Source organism: Carassius auratus, unplaced genomic scaffold (genome assembly GCF_003368295.1).
Source record: "Carassius auratus strain Wakin unplaced genomic scaffold, ASM336829v1 scaf_tig00215896, whole genome shotgun sequence".
Taxonomy (NCBI): Eukaryota; Metazoa; Chordata; class Actinopteri; order Cypriniformes; family Cyprinidae; genus Carassius; species Carassius auratus.
Genome location: NW_020528298.1, coordinates 15,238 through 32,245, shown reverse-complemented (window position 1 = coordinate 32,245; position 17,008 = coordinate 15,238). Strand labels below are relative to the sequence as shown.

Here is a 17,008-nt window from a genome sequence, read left to right as displayed (position 1 = left end):
ATAGCCAGAAAGTGCAATAATAATGCTAATCTAGTTTATTTAAGTTTTTTTTTTTTTTTTTTTTACAGCATTTTACAGAGAGAAATGTTTCACAATAATTAATGTCAGATAATTTCTATAACTCGCACAGATGCCCAGATGTCATCAGATAAGCTGTAGTTCTAAACATTTCCAAGTATTGTGATTACATACTAGCATGCTGTTTAATATATACTGCGGGAATGTTTTTTGTGTGCTGTGCACAGTATGAGCAAGTTCTATATGAAATATGCAGATGACCTACTACATTTGCCAAAATGTGCAGTTTAGAACAGAGCACGCTGCATGAGATACTGCATCCCACAATGCAATGAGCTTGACTTGACCTTCCGTTACCAGTGTGATGGAATTTAATTAGTTGTTTTTAAAACTCACTATTTGATTTGAATGTCAAATGTTTAGACTTTTACCTATTTATTTCCAAGATGTTAGGAGGACGTCACTTATATACGATAATATATCGTTTACTAGGTCATGTGACAATAAGGTTGCATACTTAAAACATTTATAGTTAAACAATGTTCTAAAAACTATTTTACTTACTATTAAAAAGTCCTCTAAAAAAGCTTCCCTTCTGAAAAATGAAAGTATTTATTATGGAAATAATACTTTCTATCTAAATGCACAAATAAACTGCACATTAATTGATTTTAAAGCATGACAAAACATTATTAAAATATAATTATTTAAAGTTTACTTTAAAGTATAACTCGAACACATGAAAAAACAACAAAGTGCACTTTTTAAACATGTAAGTGTGTGTTAAGAATCAAAGTCCTGAAAGTGTAGTCTCTTAAAAGATATACTTGTATTACTTTTACACCAAAACATATACTGCAAGTGCATATTAAATACAATAATTTTTCAGTTCAAAGTGTGTACTATGGCGTATTCTGTTAATAGCAAAGTACTGTTCCATTCTGAACATAGCCTGAGATCAGAAAATAATATACTAAGGTCTACAAAGGGCATTCCAGAGGTTTATAGGAAATGTCATTGAAAGAAAGCCAACAAGAGAAAACAACTGACAGCACAAGACCAAGAGAAAAACCAGCACTTGCTTTAGGAAAGCCTGTGATTAGGACATTTCCTCACCCTCCCTAGAGGGTGGACTGTTAGAGAATTTCGTAGTCAATACGCTAATTTTAGACAAGTCAGCAGTCTTTGCCGTTCAGCTGGACATTGTCTTAAATTTCACCTCTGGGTTGCTTTTACATCTCTCGACTAAGTCTTTAAAAATGAGGTGGCATTTACTGCTGCAATGGCCACAAATAGTGATAGCTGATTTTGAGGAAATCAGTATCAGAAGTCCTGTTACAAATGTCTAGACGTGTTTTTTTGTGTGACTGACTTGTGCGGAATACATGTTAGAGATTGAGATATTATAGAGACAAAGTCTTCCTTGCATTATCAGTGCCATGTAAGAACTGTTTTCCCTTTAGCTGAACCAGAGGGCTTGACCAATGAAAGGTAAATCAGCGTCGCTGGCACTGACAGCCTGCTAAAGACTCTGGGAGGAATGTCAGGCTGTTTTAATCTCTTTCTCTGTTGTTCTGTTTAACCTCAACCTGTGTTTCTAAGGGGCCGACTAATTTCTTTGTGCAGTAAATGAGGTTGCTGTTGCCTGCTCTGCGTGCCCATGTCAACAAGCACATCCCATTAGCTCGCCTTCATGCTAGTGGCAGCTCGAATAAAGCCTGTGCTCACCAAGTCCTTCAGCAAACTTTTTAAACCCGTCTAAGCTAGTGTTTTCCCTTTCCGTTTCACAATTTAGCAGCCAAGCGGTTATGTTGGCAGAACATGTTTTCAAAGCAGAGCTGAAATGGGCAGTTAAGTAGAGGATATCGTCTCAATGTCAGTATCATAGATTGGTTAGCATGCTCCCAAGAGCCGCTGGCACATGGGATCATGTAGCGCTAATTCAGTCATGATTACATGCTAGCAGACATTGTGCAGCATGGCAGAAGGAGGCATAATTGGGCAAGCCTCATCTTTTTCTCCCACAGAAATAAAGCTGTCAGGAAGGGGAAAACAAAGCTATCATTTATCTCTGCGGTGGCGGGTTAGTGAATTAGCACAATGGTAGCATGTTTTTTTTTTTTTACTAGTTCAACACCAGTATTTGTGCATCTGTGTTGGGAGGGCAGGAATTTGGGCCCCAGAAATGGCCGTGTTTGTGCATGTCACTCATAGTAAAACCAGAGAGGTGGAGTGGAGACAGGTTCTCAGGCGGGCCCCCGTGTCAGCGCTACATTTGATTTGAGGCCTAATTTGCTGGTTGGTTGCTTGTGTAAACAACTCAGGGATACTTGGGCTTCTCAGACGCCACGATAAAACAAATTCTGATCACACGGATGTAAAAATAAACCGTCCCCCACTTCAGAGATGTAAAAAACCAGTCGAGCCGGCAGTCGAGAGTCCTCCTGTTTTGGTGATTTGGCGATGGCGCTAATCTTAGTGTGTTCACGAGGAGCTGTTGAAGTGCCCACAGCCAGGTCTTGAGCTCTCAGGCTTCAGGCGGGATCTTTTCCCCATACAGATCGGCTCAGAGCTGAAAACTTAAACTAACAGACACACCAGCTTACCAGGGAAAATGGTTTCTGTCTTTCCTGTCCTGTTTTCTTTTTTTCATCATCTTTTCATTCCTTCCCTTTCCCTTTCCATTTCCTGTTCCTTTCTTTTAACTTTCCTGATTCTTTTTTTGAATCATTTTTCCTTTCATTTTTTTCCCTTTCCCCCTTTTCTCTTCCTGTTTCCATTCCTTGCCTTTTTCCCTGCTGTTCCTTCTCATTTCCCCCTTCCTCATCTCACCTTCCCTGTCCGTTTTCTTTTCTGTTTTGTTCTTTACTTACTTTTTGTTCCTTCTTTTAATTTTATCTTCCTTTCCTTGTCTTTTCCCCTTACTTTTCTCGCTGCTTCGCTTGCGTTTCATGTTCGTGTACCTGTCTTTTTCCTTTTTCCATTTTCCCATTTCCCTTTTCCCTTTCCCTTCCTGTCACTTCATTTTAATTTTCTTGTTCTTATTACTCTTCTTGTACTCATGTCTGTCTTCCGTATCTTTCCATTTTCCTTTTTTTCTTTATATTGTTCCTTTATATTTTCTTGTTTCACTTTCTTGTTCCATGATTTTTCTTAGTTGTCGTCTTCTTTTCCTGTTCTTTCTTACCTTTTCTTTCCTTTGGTACTAACACATATGTTGTTGAATATTTTTTTTTTTTTTTAGGGGTGTTGGTCTCATAATTTAATTTACACAATGAAAAATGATTCAGTACAATTAAATTGAACACTAAATGGAAAAAATACCTCAATACCATTAAAACCGTAGCTATTTCACGGTACACTTTGCCAAGCACCACCTCCTTACAACAAGAACTAGACTTGCTGCTTTCAATACAAGTCCTCACTGGTTGAGAAAGATCCCAGATAAAAATCACATCCCTTTCCTCCCACTTCTCAGCCTCAGAAGGCTCTTGTTTCTTTACCGTTGCACAGCCACACCATTGGCCATGCTTCTGAGCTAAATACACATTGACAGGGCTTTCATGTAGCTGAAATGGGGATACCGTATCCCTCAGCCACCCCCCATCTCAACAAGGTGGTGTTTAAAAACGAGGAAATCGGACCGATCTCTCCTGTGTGATCTCCATTTTAGTCTTGTCACGGAAAGCTGCAGGAATTTTTCCTCCTCTTTTTGAAAGCCTTGAAACAATAATGCAACTACGGAGATCTAAAAACTAGGCTTGGAATTGATAATCAGTAGAGTTGTTTCCTTGGTAATAATCATTAAAATGCATAGCTGCTAACAAAGTAATATTTACCCCAGGGGATGCGGGCGTGGTTGGGGGTTTAAGAAAATCATGTGGGCCCCGATTCCCTCTTTAGGCTGAAGGGGGTTTTAAGCAAACAGCTGCTAAGTGTGGATTAGTGGCTCTCAGCAGTGCCGACCAAAAGGCCAAACCGAAAATAGCTTATTCTCTTTGCTTACTGATGTGAACTAGAAAATACCTCAGCCTGTGGAATCACCCCAGACTTGTTCTCTCTGCATTTTTATCCCCTTTTCAGAAGGTTCATTAACACCACTGTTTCTAGTGATGAATTCTTAAGTCATGAACAACTGAATAGAAGAGGGAAAACCATTTTATTTGGTATTTAATGTTGTCTAATTTATAATGCAAATAGTAATAATATATGATTATGGTGCTTCATTGAAAATTCAGCCCATTATGGGCATATGAAATAAAGAGTGGGAGTAAATGACTCGTTGTCATTGGAACGTGTGAGGGTGATTCTTGTGCATAGCCTGAAGCGATCTGGCCCTAATTTCTGCTTTGTCTCTGATCCCTGGCTGCCTGTGGGATGTCCTTTTTTTCCCTCATAAAAGGTGAAATACTGAAAATAATCCATTTAAGGTTCCTATTTTCCACAGTACCCTTGCCTCTAGGACATTTCTGACTGCTAGAGTGGTGTAAAGGCAAGCATGTTAGTGCTTTTGGAGTGATTAGGAATATAAGGCCCCTGGTTGATGCAACATATTTGACTCAGTGTGTGTTGTAATGACCCAGCAGAAAAGTTAGTGCTCAGAGTTTGATCTTTCATGTTTCTTAATGATTAATTATCAATTATTATATAAAATTTTTATGTATCAACTATCTTAAAAGATCTTTAATTTATTTTTATTTCAGTATAGTTTCAGTAATTTTAGTACTTTTTATTTGTAAAGGCAACATTTTAAAACTTTTTTTAAATTTAATTTAATTTAATTTAATTTAACATTTGCTTCCTGTGGGAGAACTGAATAAGAATAATTTGAGTTCATGTTTTAAGATCTCAGATTTTTTGATTGTAAATGAAAACCCTAGATGAGGTACATTGACCATGATCTGAGAATCTGAGAAGAGAAACAATTAAAATATTAAAGTACACATTTCATTCTTTCTTATAAGAGTGCTTAAGGCACAGTCTGATCAAACACTAGATGATACTGTATGTGAACACATGCTAATTCTCTCTCTTTCTCTCCATCACCATCCAGCCTGTGGTCGTGGATTCTACAAGTCTTCATCTCAGGATCTTCAGTGTTCCCGTTGTCCGGCACACAGTTATAATGACAGAGAGGGCTCATGGAGATGTGACTGCGAAGACGGCTACTACAGAGCCCTCTCTGACCCCGCATCTGTCGCCTGCACTAGTGAGTGAGCCGTTTGTCTATCTTTGGTCTTCTTCCTCTCCTTCCCTTCTATATATTTATGTGCACAAATTGACATATCTCATTCCTAGTTCCAAGAAATTGCCTGTTTCCTGTCAGATGAGATTTTAACTACCAGAACAGGCACCTCTGTATTTTAAGGGGCACTGTGGCAGTCCTGGCTCACTTGGTGCCCAAGGCAAAATAAGGAGAGAGAGGAAAAAAAAATAAGAACAACCAAAATAAAAAAGTTTTAAATACTTTGTAGTTCTTACTTAATTTAAGTATGATACATGATAGTCAAGTCTTACAGTATTTGTTTAGCATGATTTTTATTTCATTTTATATATAATCATAAAATCAACTTAACACAAAAATCTGAGTGGGCAGGTGTTTGGATTCAGTTTGAATGGGCATAACGATTCCAGTAATTACAGTCGGAACAAACAGAAGACAGTCTCAGCAGCTCTTTCCTCTCCTTCCCTCCCTCTAATAACCACCTGTCCTCTTCTTTCCTCTCCTTGGCCATCTCTCTTTTTGAATAACACGTCTATTCTACAGCCATTGATGACTTATTTACACAGGCCAGACAAGGGTGAAAAGAGGCGGGGTGGAAGTTCAGGGTTAGTCGGTCTACTTGGAAATTGCATTAAACGCATTAAAGCAAGGATTAGGGCTGACATTGAAATTCTATCTATCTGTCTGTCTGTCTGTCTGTCTGTCTGTCTGTCGGTCTGTCGGTCTGTCGGTCTGTCTGTCTGTCTGTCTGTCGGTATGTCTGTCTGTCTGTCTGTCTGTCTGTCGGTCTGTCTGTCTGTCTGTCGGTCGGTCGGTCTGTCTGTCTGTCTGTCTGTCTGTCTGTCTGTCTGTCTGTCTGTCGGTCTGTCTGTCGGTCGGTCGGTCTGTCTGTCTGTCTGTCTGTCTGTCTGTCTGTCGGTCGGTCTGTCTGTCTGTCTGTCTATGTGTCTGTCTGTCTGTCTGTCGGTCTGTCTGTCTGTCTGTCTGTCTGTCTGTCGGTATGTCTGTCTGTCGGTCGGTTGGTCGGTCGGTCTGTCTGTCTGTCTGTCTGTCTGTCTGTCTGTCTGTCTGTCTGTCTGTCGGTCTGTCTGTCTGTCGGTCGGTCTGTCTGTCTGTCTGTCTGTCTGTTTGTCTATCTATCGTTGCAGCCATGGTCCCTTTTGTTTTTTAATTATTGCACAAAGGCATATAAAGATGATTTTGAATGAGAGATGAGAGAAACATATTAGACCCTAGCTGTGCTGTTGTGGATCAGGGCAGATGTGCAGCCTATTCTATGATGACACACGTCATGCATTAATCATTCAACTACGCTTTACCTCTACAGTATTTTTCCAGTATGTATCCATCCTCATTTCTTCTTTCTTAAAATACCTCCCCCACATTTGTCTCACTGCTGCTTTCCAAAAGAGATGATCACACTAAAACACGCTAGTCTAATTGTTGCCCATTGCCCCCCAATCAGAGAACAGAGAAAACACAGACCTTGAATTCACCACACAATTACTCTCGTCTCCCACTGCCTTCCTCTTTCTCTCTCCCTCCAAGTACACTTCAGATTGTTACTCCCCTGACCACAGTCTGGCTGTGTTACTCTGTCTGGGCATTTGAAAACATTGACGTTATTGAAAAATGCACACCAGAACACAGGGATTAAGAGTCATGTTGTTTCTCGCAATACCTTTTTTAGAGGTAAAAGGGGGTGAAAAGAAATGAACTACTATATTGTTAGCACACTGAAGTCAGGAACTGTTGCAATTTTAAGTTAGGTAGGACATTTTCAGATGTGAGTCACCTAATGGGGGTTGTATATATATAAATTTTAATATAGTATAAAATTACAAAATAAAAATATATACTTTTTTTATATATATATATTTTTTTTCCCCAAAAGAACACAATTGTTTTTTGAACACTATGTCAGAATGATTGTGTAACACTGAAGACTGGAGTAATGGCTGCTGAAAATTCAGCATTCACATCACAGGAATAAATTAAATGTAAAATATATTCAAATAGATTTTTTTGTAATAATATTTCTTATTTTCTTAGTATTTTTGATCAAACAAATGTAGCAACATTAAAAAATCTTACCAAACTTTTGGACAGTAGTGTAGAATGATGTAGGCCACACCATGCATTGTTAAATCACAAAGATATAACGTTAAAGAAGAAATCCAGATGCACAAAGAATTAAGTGAGGATTCTAAATCACAAGTGAGTCATAAAGGATTTGGCAAGAGTTTGGGATAATAAGGATGTGACAGGAGGGAAAAAATGCAAATCAAGGGAGTAAAACAAAAAACTTTTAACAAACATAAATCGCATCTCTTTTGAAGTGTTGTGCATACGAAATACTCTCCTCACCAGACTTGTCTTAATTATCTCGGGATTAAGTTATTGTGACCATCTAAATTGTCTGGGATGAAAGATTTCTTTTTTGGGGATTTAAAGCCGCATGGAACTGAATGGTAATTGGGGGTGAATTTACATTCGCTGAATAAACACCCTGATGGACAGCTTTTTAAATGAGCGAGGTGTAAACCTACCGAATCTTAAGCTCTGTCAATACGCACTCAGCTCCTCAGAACACGGATTAAGAACGGCCTTAATGAAATTCAGATTTCCAGAGTGAAAGGAATTAAAATTCACTTGAAGAAGGGTCTGTCATTGTTGAAAGGAAGAAAAAGGAAGAAAAAGTTTTTCACAAATATTCACTTATTTGCGATTTTTTTTCTACAGTACAAAATAATCCCAATGGCTTGGCATAAATTCACCCGCTTTACCACAACCTGTGAGGCGTCGAGATAATAGGCGATACTTAGGTGAGCCTGTTGCATTTGAGAGAAGTTTTTATTTTTTTATTTTTAGATAGAACGAAAGAAGGGAGTTCTTGACAGCTCTCAGAGATTACATCATCACTCGACAGCTGCGCATGGTGTCGGCACTAGCGAAGGTCTGGAAGGGGCGGTAGGAGGGTGGGACTACGTGACAGAGAGAAAATGAGGCATTAAACAAGTGAGAGAGAAAGTAAGAGAAAGTGAGAGCGCATAACCTACATACTCTCTTTCAGCTCTCTTCAAGCCCTGGAATCGTCACCTCCATTCGTTGACGTGTCCCTGAGGGCGAGACTTTCCTTTTTCCCACAGTTGCTAAGGGACAGGAGTACAGTAATAAAACCAGCCTCTCTCGACCATCTCTCTCCGGCTCCATCCCTCAATCTAGCCCATGGTGCTTGGTAGACGTAAGGCCAAAGTTCAGGTACAATGTTTGTAGATTAAGGATTAGTGGCTGGACTGTTTAAACACGGTTCAGAAGTAGCGGCCCTCTGGGACCCTCATTAGTGTGGTGAGTCTAGACACTCAAGAAATGAAATATCTCATTTACTCTTCCTTACGGTATTCCAAACTCGTATGACTTTCTTTCTTCTGTCGCAAAAAAAATCACTATAAATGCAACCCGGCTGCTGAAAATTACATTTTATCATTGCAAGGAATTAATAGGAAAATACATTTCAAATATATTCAAACAAAACAATTATTTTCAATTCTAATGATATTTCTCAATATTGCTGTTTTTACTCAATAAATAAGAGACTTCATTAAACACATTACAATATTTTTTGAATGGAAGATTATATACTATGTTTTTCGCTTTCGTTTAACAAGCAGACCAAACTTTAAGTCATTATTCACTCCAATATTGACTGCAATATATATATATATATATATATATATATATATATATATATATATTATATATATATATATATATATATATATAGTGAACTAAAATGTCATTACCTTTCATTATATTGAAAATAGGATATTTGTTTTAGATATGTTCCTCAGAAAAAAAAATTAAAAAAAATAAAATGAGGTGAGGATTACTAAATGACAAGATTTTTGAGTGAATTATGCTTTACTAGGAGGAGTAGCACTAAGACAGCCAAAAGCTGTTCAATGTGCAGATAACAACTGGATTCCTGAGTTAAGCTCCAGTGCTGCTAGGCCTGAGACTTCAGGCTTCACACACACGCACACACACACACACACACAAGATCAGCAGGTTGACCTAATTAACATTCTCTCACAGGAAAACAGCAAGGGTGAGAATCGTGACCACATATTCCCAAATGTAAAGATTATTTTATTATCTTTTTTTTTTTTTTTGCATTCATTATTTCACTTTTTGGATTGGAAGGATATTTAGCGTCTTTCTAAAAAATCACTGCTAGAAATGTGTCACTTAATCTCATCTGTCAGACTTTTGACTAAAGGCTTAAAGTGTGGTCCACATTGCAGCTCATTCTGACCAAAAACAGCCTACTTGGACCTGCATATAAAGCAATCAATCACATGTTAAGTTTATACATGCCATTTAAGGGCAGGTTTATCCAAAATAGATTATACCGCAACAATAGACCACTGTGAGAAAAAAAAAATAACTCTGATGGAACAGCCCTTTCCATGAACGACTGCACAGAAAACACATGAAAAAATAGAAGAGAAGTTAGGAGTTTTATGTGTAATCTTCATCAGACACTCCATGAACAGACTGTGGGCGGTTTGCGGCTATACAATAATCTATAAAGTGTGGGTTAAACTTATTTTAAAAAGAAGGTTCAAGGGGAAAGCAAAAAGAACGAGTGTGAAAGAGTGCACACAGGCTTTAAGCAAGCTTCATACCCATTAAAAGAATAGTTTGGTTTGTGGTGTAGAAAATCAAGCTGTCTGTGGCAGATATTTGTCCCAGTTTCCCCCAGACTTTTACCAGCGTCCCTGCAGAATCAGTCTCAAAGCAGACTGCAGAGGAGATGACAGATTACATATATAGAAACACATATGCACTCGTGTGTGAAAGAGCAAATGAGAACTGTAAACTCGGAGGGCATTTTGTTGTTAACCAGCAGACGATGACGCTCTCAACAGTGAATGAAAAAAAAAAAAAAAACGACTGCAGGACTCTCCAGACGCCAGATGTACACTCGACAGGAAAGTCTTGTTTTAGCCATTTTCATTCTATACTCAATGTTTTCATCCCGTACTTAAAAAAAAAGAAACAAGGAAAATAAGAAAATATTTTCATAAATTCCAAATGTTCAATTGTGATTCCATATATACAAAGAGATAAATACTATTTTAATTATACTAATAAAAAAGTACATTATTTGTTTGCCATATGCAAATTAAAAAATCATGTCGTTCCAAAGCTGTAAGACCTTTGTTCATCTATGGAACACAAAATGAAGATTATTTCCATGTGACATCAGTGGTTCAATCTTGCATTGTGGTATTGTTGTGAACGTGCTTCAAATGACACTGAAGAGAAGAAATTGTTGAATAAAGTTGTTATTTTTGTTTTCTTTGTGCACAAAAGTATTCATGCAGTTTCATAAATTTAGGGTTGAACTATTGATGTCCTATGGACTATTTTAACAACGTCTTTTCTACTTTTCTGGACCTTGAATGTGACAGTTACATCGCTGTCTATGCAGTTTCAGAAAAGCCATGAGATTTTTTTTTAATCAAAAATATCTTAATTTGTGTTTTGAAGATGAAGATTTAAGTCTTAAAGGTCTGGAACAACATGAAGGTGAGTAATTAATGACAGAATTACATTTTTTGGGTGACCTATCCCTTTAAATATTTGCTTTGATCATTTGTGGGTGAACTATTGATTAGATATGTCTAAAACTTCAATTTGTTCTATATATAGATCAGGCATAGTGCCTTGTAAGCCATCTGAAACCACTGTAGCTTAATACAAAAACATTAAGTGATTGACGGACCGGGCAGTTTCGTACAAAGCATCAAATCATGAAATTTAAAACAACATCATGGATTGTTATTAGATTACAGTGCTTTTATTTAATATTTTGCGAGAATTAAATCAATAGGACTTTTCCAGTAGTGATTCATCTCAGTGCTACCTTGTCGCTTGAATAGATATGCTCAATCACAGCTTGACTTGAGTCCCTTCCTGTCTCAGCTGTCCATTTAAAGATAAACAATCCCTTGATCTTTGCAACTCAAGAGCGGAATGAGGAGGCCCTGCCTAATGGAGCCATTAGTGTTATTATTCTTATTCTTATAGGTAACCATAGAAATAGAATGTTAAGTCTCAGGAGGATGCGTGTATGTGTGTGTGTGTTGCATCTCTCCCCAAGGGAAATGGAGTAGGAGGGACATCATTAGCATCAGTAGTTGAAGTTCTGCTTGGAGCATGAGAGATAGATATAGAGAAGAGAGATGGAGATGGACCACATCTCTTCACCTGCCACAGGTGGCCCTTTCATCTCCTCTGTTCACTCGTTCCCCTCCTACTTTGATGAATATGGATGGATGTGTGTGCCATTAGCTTTAATGAGGAGCAAACTTTTAAGTGTCATATTAACCATTCGCACAATTCTAATGCTTGCTCTTTCCCCTCATTCATATGCATTGAGTGTTTTGTTAGTACATGTCCCCAGTTTTGCAGAAGGTAGAACTGGCGACGTGACTGTGTTTTGTACCTCAACATCACTTAGGTAAAAAACGTTATTTTAGAATACCCAAAATACACTACACACTGAAGACAGTATATGCAAAATATACCGGTTCCATATCATTTATCACTTCATATTAGATATACATGTCCAGCGCAGGGTCAGTGCAAACCGTCTTTTGACGTTAAAATAGTACTGTCAGGACGAATAAGCGCTGAAAAGGTGTGGACACAGTTATTTTTGCACCTTGTAGGAGTTTCCCTTTCAGACGCAAAAGTTATGGGAGAAGAGTATTAAAATTAATCACACAATGCGATTTACTAAATATTTGCTCCATTATTTAACGTCCCAAAAGAGTATGTCTTAAACTATTTTGCACTTTAAATGGCTGCAATTATTGTTGCTAGGAGAAGACACCGCAGAGAACAGAGAGCGCATGGTAGAAGGGAGAGGAGTTTTTCCACATGTATTTATTTGGAAAGAAACATTATTCGAACATATTACACATATTTGCCAAGCCATGTTATTTTTAATTTGCTTCAGGAAATAAAAGACTACTTGGAACCCTCAACTAGGAGTCATGCAATTACAGGTCTATTAAAACATATTCCTCTATTTCTTTTCAAAGTAGTGTGGCTTTTTTATTTCTTTATTCTTTATTTGCGACTTCGCTAATTACGCTTGGTATATTGCGTTGGTCGATAGATGTTGCATCTGTGTTCTTTAATTTACGAAGTTGTTAATAAATCAATAGTAGCCTAAATAACCAGGCTTAAAAAAGCTAATCGGAAAATACCATTTTCATACTGTTCATTATATTTTGAAGTTATTTTTATTTATTAATTGTATATATTAATATATTATTAATTTGGATTTTAACAATGTCCATTTATCGATTATCCTCCAAAACATTTAAATATTATAACAAAAGCAGAGATTTTAGTTTTAATGTTTAGTTTTTATGCAAACAAAACAGTATAGGTGTAATGTTCCCCAAATCTTGCAAATAGCATTTGAAATCTAATTATTATATTATTATTATTATTATTATTATTATTTATTTTTTGTGAACATCTGTTGTTATAATTAATCTGTAAACTACAAAAAGACAAAAAACTATAAAAACCATCTGCAGATTTGAATTCCTATGAGAGACGTTATCTGAATATCAGATATTGGTGGATATCTTCACCTTTTGCTAACATTTCTTTTTTTTTAACCGCTCACCAGTTGCTCTGTTGTCAATCTCACAATCCCGCTTGTGAGCTCAGCTCCACTAGAGAACAGATTGAAAACGCCTATTCAGCTCCACACCAGTGGACAGGTACAGGTCACTATTTCACTTTGAGGTACAAAAATCGAACCTCTCCAAAAAGGGAAAATCATGATGCGAGACCATCACAAAGACACGTTCTAATAAAAGAGATATTGAACAGACAGCAGTGCCATTATAAAAACATTAGGGTGATAAAAGCAAGGGCTTGGTGGTTGGATAAAAGTAGCAAAGTATAAATCATTGCTTTATGAGACGCGCCAGATTTCTTGGCACTGGCGGGGATTAGGGGATGATGGGTTGTTTTCCACTGTGGTCATCCGTCTGTGAGCTGGTTAATGTAGGCTGAGCGGAATCATGCACTGTTGCTAATGTCAGGGCGACAACTCGCTCATGATCTGACTCTTAAATTCTGGAAGTGACTCAGACTTCCTGTCACCCTGGAAGTCAGAAAAAAGTATTTTGCCAATTGTATCACCTCTTTTCTTTCCACAGGAAACACATAACTCCCTGGCTCAGTAATGAAATGCTACCAAGTTGATGAGTACCAAGGCGGTCTTATCTCAAGGTTTTTTACCTTGAAACAGTATCTCGTTGTTCACGGTTTCATTCTTTTGCTACAACCCTGGTCTACATCGACCTTGGCAGCGCTCAAGTTCAACTCCCCATTATTCTTCAGCATAACATCTCTATGTATCTAGGTTACAGTATAACTGCATGTCAGGATTTGCCAAGGGCCAATATTTCTGATATTGCCATGGTGTTTTTATCTTGAGAAAAGACATGTTTATCTCAGCCTCCCCTCTTTTCTTACTACAGGGCCACCATCAGCTCCTCAGAACATGCTTTACAACATCAACCACACCACCGTCAGCCTAGAGTGGACCCCTCCAGCTGACACCGGTGGCCGTAATGACGTGACATACCGGATTATATGCCGCCGCTGCACCTGGGAGCCGGAAGAGTGCTTTCCTTGCGGGAGCAATGTTGGCTACTCGCCACAGCAGAGTGGATTAACGGACACCTACGTCACCATCACCGACCTGTTAGCGCACGCCAACTACACCTTTGAGGTCGAGGCCGTGAACGGCGTGTCCGACCTCAGCCGTACCCAGCGACTGTTTGCGGCCGTCAGCATCGCAACCAGCCAAGCAGGTAAGAGGTTTAGACTTCGGTGACTATTTGGCTTGACACCATTCCGCTTTTGATGCTTTTTTATGCAAGACGCAAGTTCTAGTATTTTTCATGTTGCTTGGTTGGATGGCACTCTCAACTCAAGGCTGTATAATTTCCAACTAGTGCATTCATGTTTCTGTACCTTCCACCGTTGTGATAATTCAACAAATTATTCACAGTGGTGAACAACAACAGATGATAAATAATAGAAGTCACGCACAAGAATACCTCTCTCATTTCCCCTTTAGTCTTTATTGTCTGCCAGAAGAACCGCCACCTTTAAATATCACTTACAGTCGCCATGGTTGACATTTCGGCAAGACTCTTTGTTGAATTCTTGATAAATGATATGAGCTTTCACTTTATCCCCTAAAATTAAATGGGTGGCAAATGCTTGCATTGGTGCTGAAGTCATGGCCGCAAACATTATTAGTTCGACGAGTGGTTGCCTGTCTTTGGCTCTCCCTCTTTCTCTCACACTCGGAAGTTGGCCATAATTTAAGAGCCGTTTCTGAGACTGCACATGCTAGAGAAATGCATGTTTTTTAATGAACTATTTTTTATGGATCTGCAAAACAAGATTTCTCTTTCATGCCCAAGCATCCATGAAATACAATTTGCCTTCAAATGCATACTGGTTCTGGTCATTAACAAGAGGTTAGTAGACAGTGATAGCTTAGTACTGCGCTTCAGCAACTAGCGCATAGACTGCAGTGTTGTTCTACGTCTACACATACAATATTTGACTGTTTCATTGTACCTCTTCGCCGTTTTAAAAAGAGATCCCATTGTATCTGATATGTTACCTAGGGATGGTCAAGGCTTGACTAATCGACTAACCATCCAACAACTAACTAGTCAATTAGTGAAGCTGACTTTTTCAACTAGATAATATATAATATTTTTATCTGGACATATATGTTGATTAGTTTATATAGCTTTTTAAATAATGTTATGTCTAACATAAATGTAAAATATATAATAGTAGAAATATAAATGTATTTCTATCGAAATGTATTCATTTATTTTGTTTTATGTTTATTTTTGTAGTCTAGAAAATTTTTTGTCCAGTATATACTCTATGTTTCTAAATGTATCATTATGATATATATATATGCTTTTTAATACTAGATATTTAAAGTGTAACAGAAGTATTCTTGCAATAGTTCATCTTTAGCACAATTAAATACACTTCAGTTAAGACTTCATCACTACTTCTGAACAATTAAAGTGCATTAAGCACAAAATTAGTTGTTCTAATTTCACAGACTTTAAGTACACCAGTTTAATATATTTAAATAAATATATTGTGGTATATTTTTATTTATTTATAGCGGTATGTTGTCTAATTTATCTCCTTTTGTCTACAAAAAAAAATAATAAAAAAAAAATAAAAATAAATAAATATATATATATATATATATATATATTTATGTGTAGTATAATTTCTCTTTATCTAGATTATTACCTGTTATTCTCATCTCGTCATCATACTAAGTAACGCACGTAAGTTCTTCAAGACAGATATTTTTGACTCTTGTGTTGTGTCTCGGGAATCCTGCTTCCTGTTCCATTCTGTTGTGCTTAGTTCAGCTGTTTTGGAATGCAGGAATGAGTTTTGTGTAAACACTGTCAAAGAAATGCAACATTTTTATTTATTCCAATTTTAAATCTAGACCAATTAGTCATCCAGTCATTCAGGTAACTTACAGACTCGTTGATTCTGCCAGTGTGTAGTTTTGTACATCCCTAGTGTTTCACCACCTGCATTCAAAACTCGAGCTCTCATTTGCATTTTTGTTGTTTTTATGGTTTGCAAACAAAACAAGGTCAGTGACAGGATAACAGAAGCAGCTCGTGCATGCACGTGTTCACAGAGAGATGAGGGAAGAGACACAGAGGGAGAGGTGATAATGACCGGCAGCCAGTAAAATGAGGGAGGAACAGAGCCGAGGAGGAAGGGGAGAGGGGATGATGTATGTTTCATGACAGGGATCGTGACAGAGATACTCGCTGGAGTAAGGAGCCACAAGGACACACGGACACCTTGGTAGGTTAGGAGCAGAGAGAGAAACCGAGATATGGGACAGAGAGAGCGAGGGGAAAGACCCTTGTCTCAAAGTGAGAGCCGGCCGTAATTATGTCTGGCATACTGACAACAGACAATTACACCAGCCACCCTGGGCAATATTTAGTCATTAGTTAATGTCAGATTGAGAAAATATATTTGTAAAGCCCTGTTTTCTGTAGTGCCAGCATTACCGGTTTAATTTTTCATGTCTTTCAAACTACAGAATAAGCCAAAAATGGAGGACAGAATAAAAAATTCCTATTTGAATGTGAATAGATTCTAGCTAGGAATGGGTTAGCAATTCAGCTAGTCTTGCAAAAACAGGTTAGTCATTTTAGTCTCGTTCAGACTGTCAGCCCAAAACCGATTTTGTGTCTATCTGCATGAATTTAGATTCGAAGAACTAACTGTCTATGCAGTGTATCACAACTGTTCATATAGTTCATAGTGTTCCTGTGGCTCAGTGGTGGAGAATTGTGTTAGCAGCACAAAAGGTTGTGGGTTTGATTCCGAGGGAAAATATGTTAGCCTGAATGCACTGTAAGTCACTTTGGATAAAAGTGTCTGCTAAATGCGTAAATTCATGTCCGATCTGTGTGTGCCTAACCACTCTTTTTCTTTTTACGGAATGTGTATTGGTTTCTATGGAAATGCCGTTGCGTTGTTATGCCAACGCTAAAACAACAACAACAAAGCTGGGTCTCATTTAGAAGGCTGCGCCCTCTGGAGGTCGAATCCTCTGGAGGTCTCATTATTTGT

General features: G+C 37.8%; 1 protein-coding gene across 1 annotated transcript; it reads left to right on the top strand.

The window, feature by feature from the left end:
- The first annotated feature begins 5,034 nt into the window (after positions 1–5,034).
- Positions 5,035–14,195, top strand: LOC113096263 (ephrin type-A receptor 7-like). The gene is made up of 2 exons (XM_026261612.1): positions 5,035–5,227; positions 13,822–14,195. Exons 1-2 carry the CDS (start codon positions 5,035–5,037, stop codon positions 14,178–14,180), a joined length of 552 nt encoding a protein of 183 aa, XP_026117397.1. The 3' UTR covers positions 14,181–14,195.
- Positions 14,196–17,008: the final 2,813 nt, after the last annotated feature.

Excerpts from the sequence above, each read along its gene's own strand:
- LOC113096263 (XM_026261612.1), top strand. The coding sequence starts at position 5,035 with ATGCTAATTCTCTCTCTTTCTCTCCATCACCATCCAGCCTGTGGTCGT. Across the intron at positions 5,228-13,821 it reads CGCATCTGTCGCCTGCACTA|GGCCACCATCAGCTCCTCAG; the intron begins GTGAGTGAGCCG and ends TTCTTACTACAG.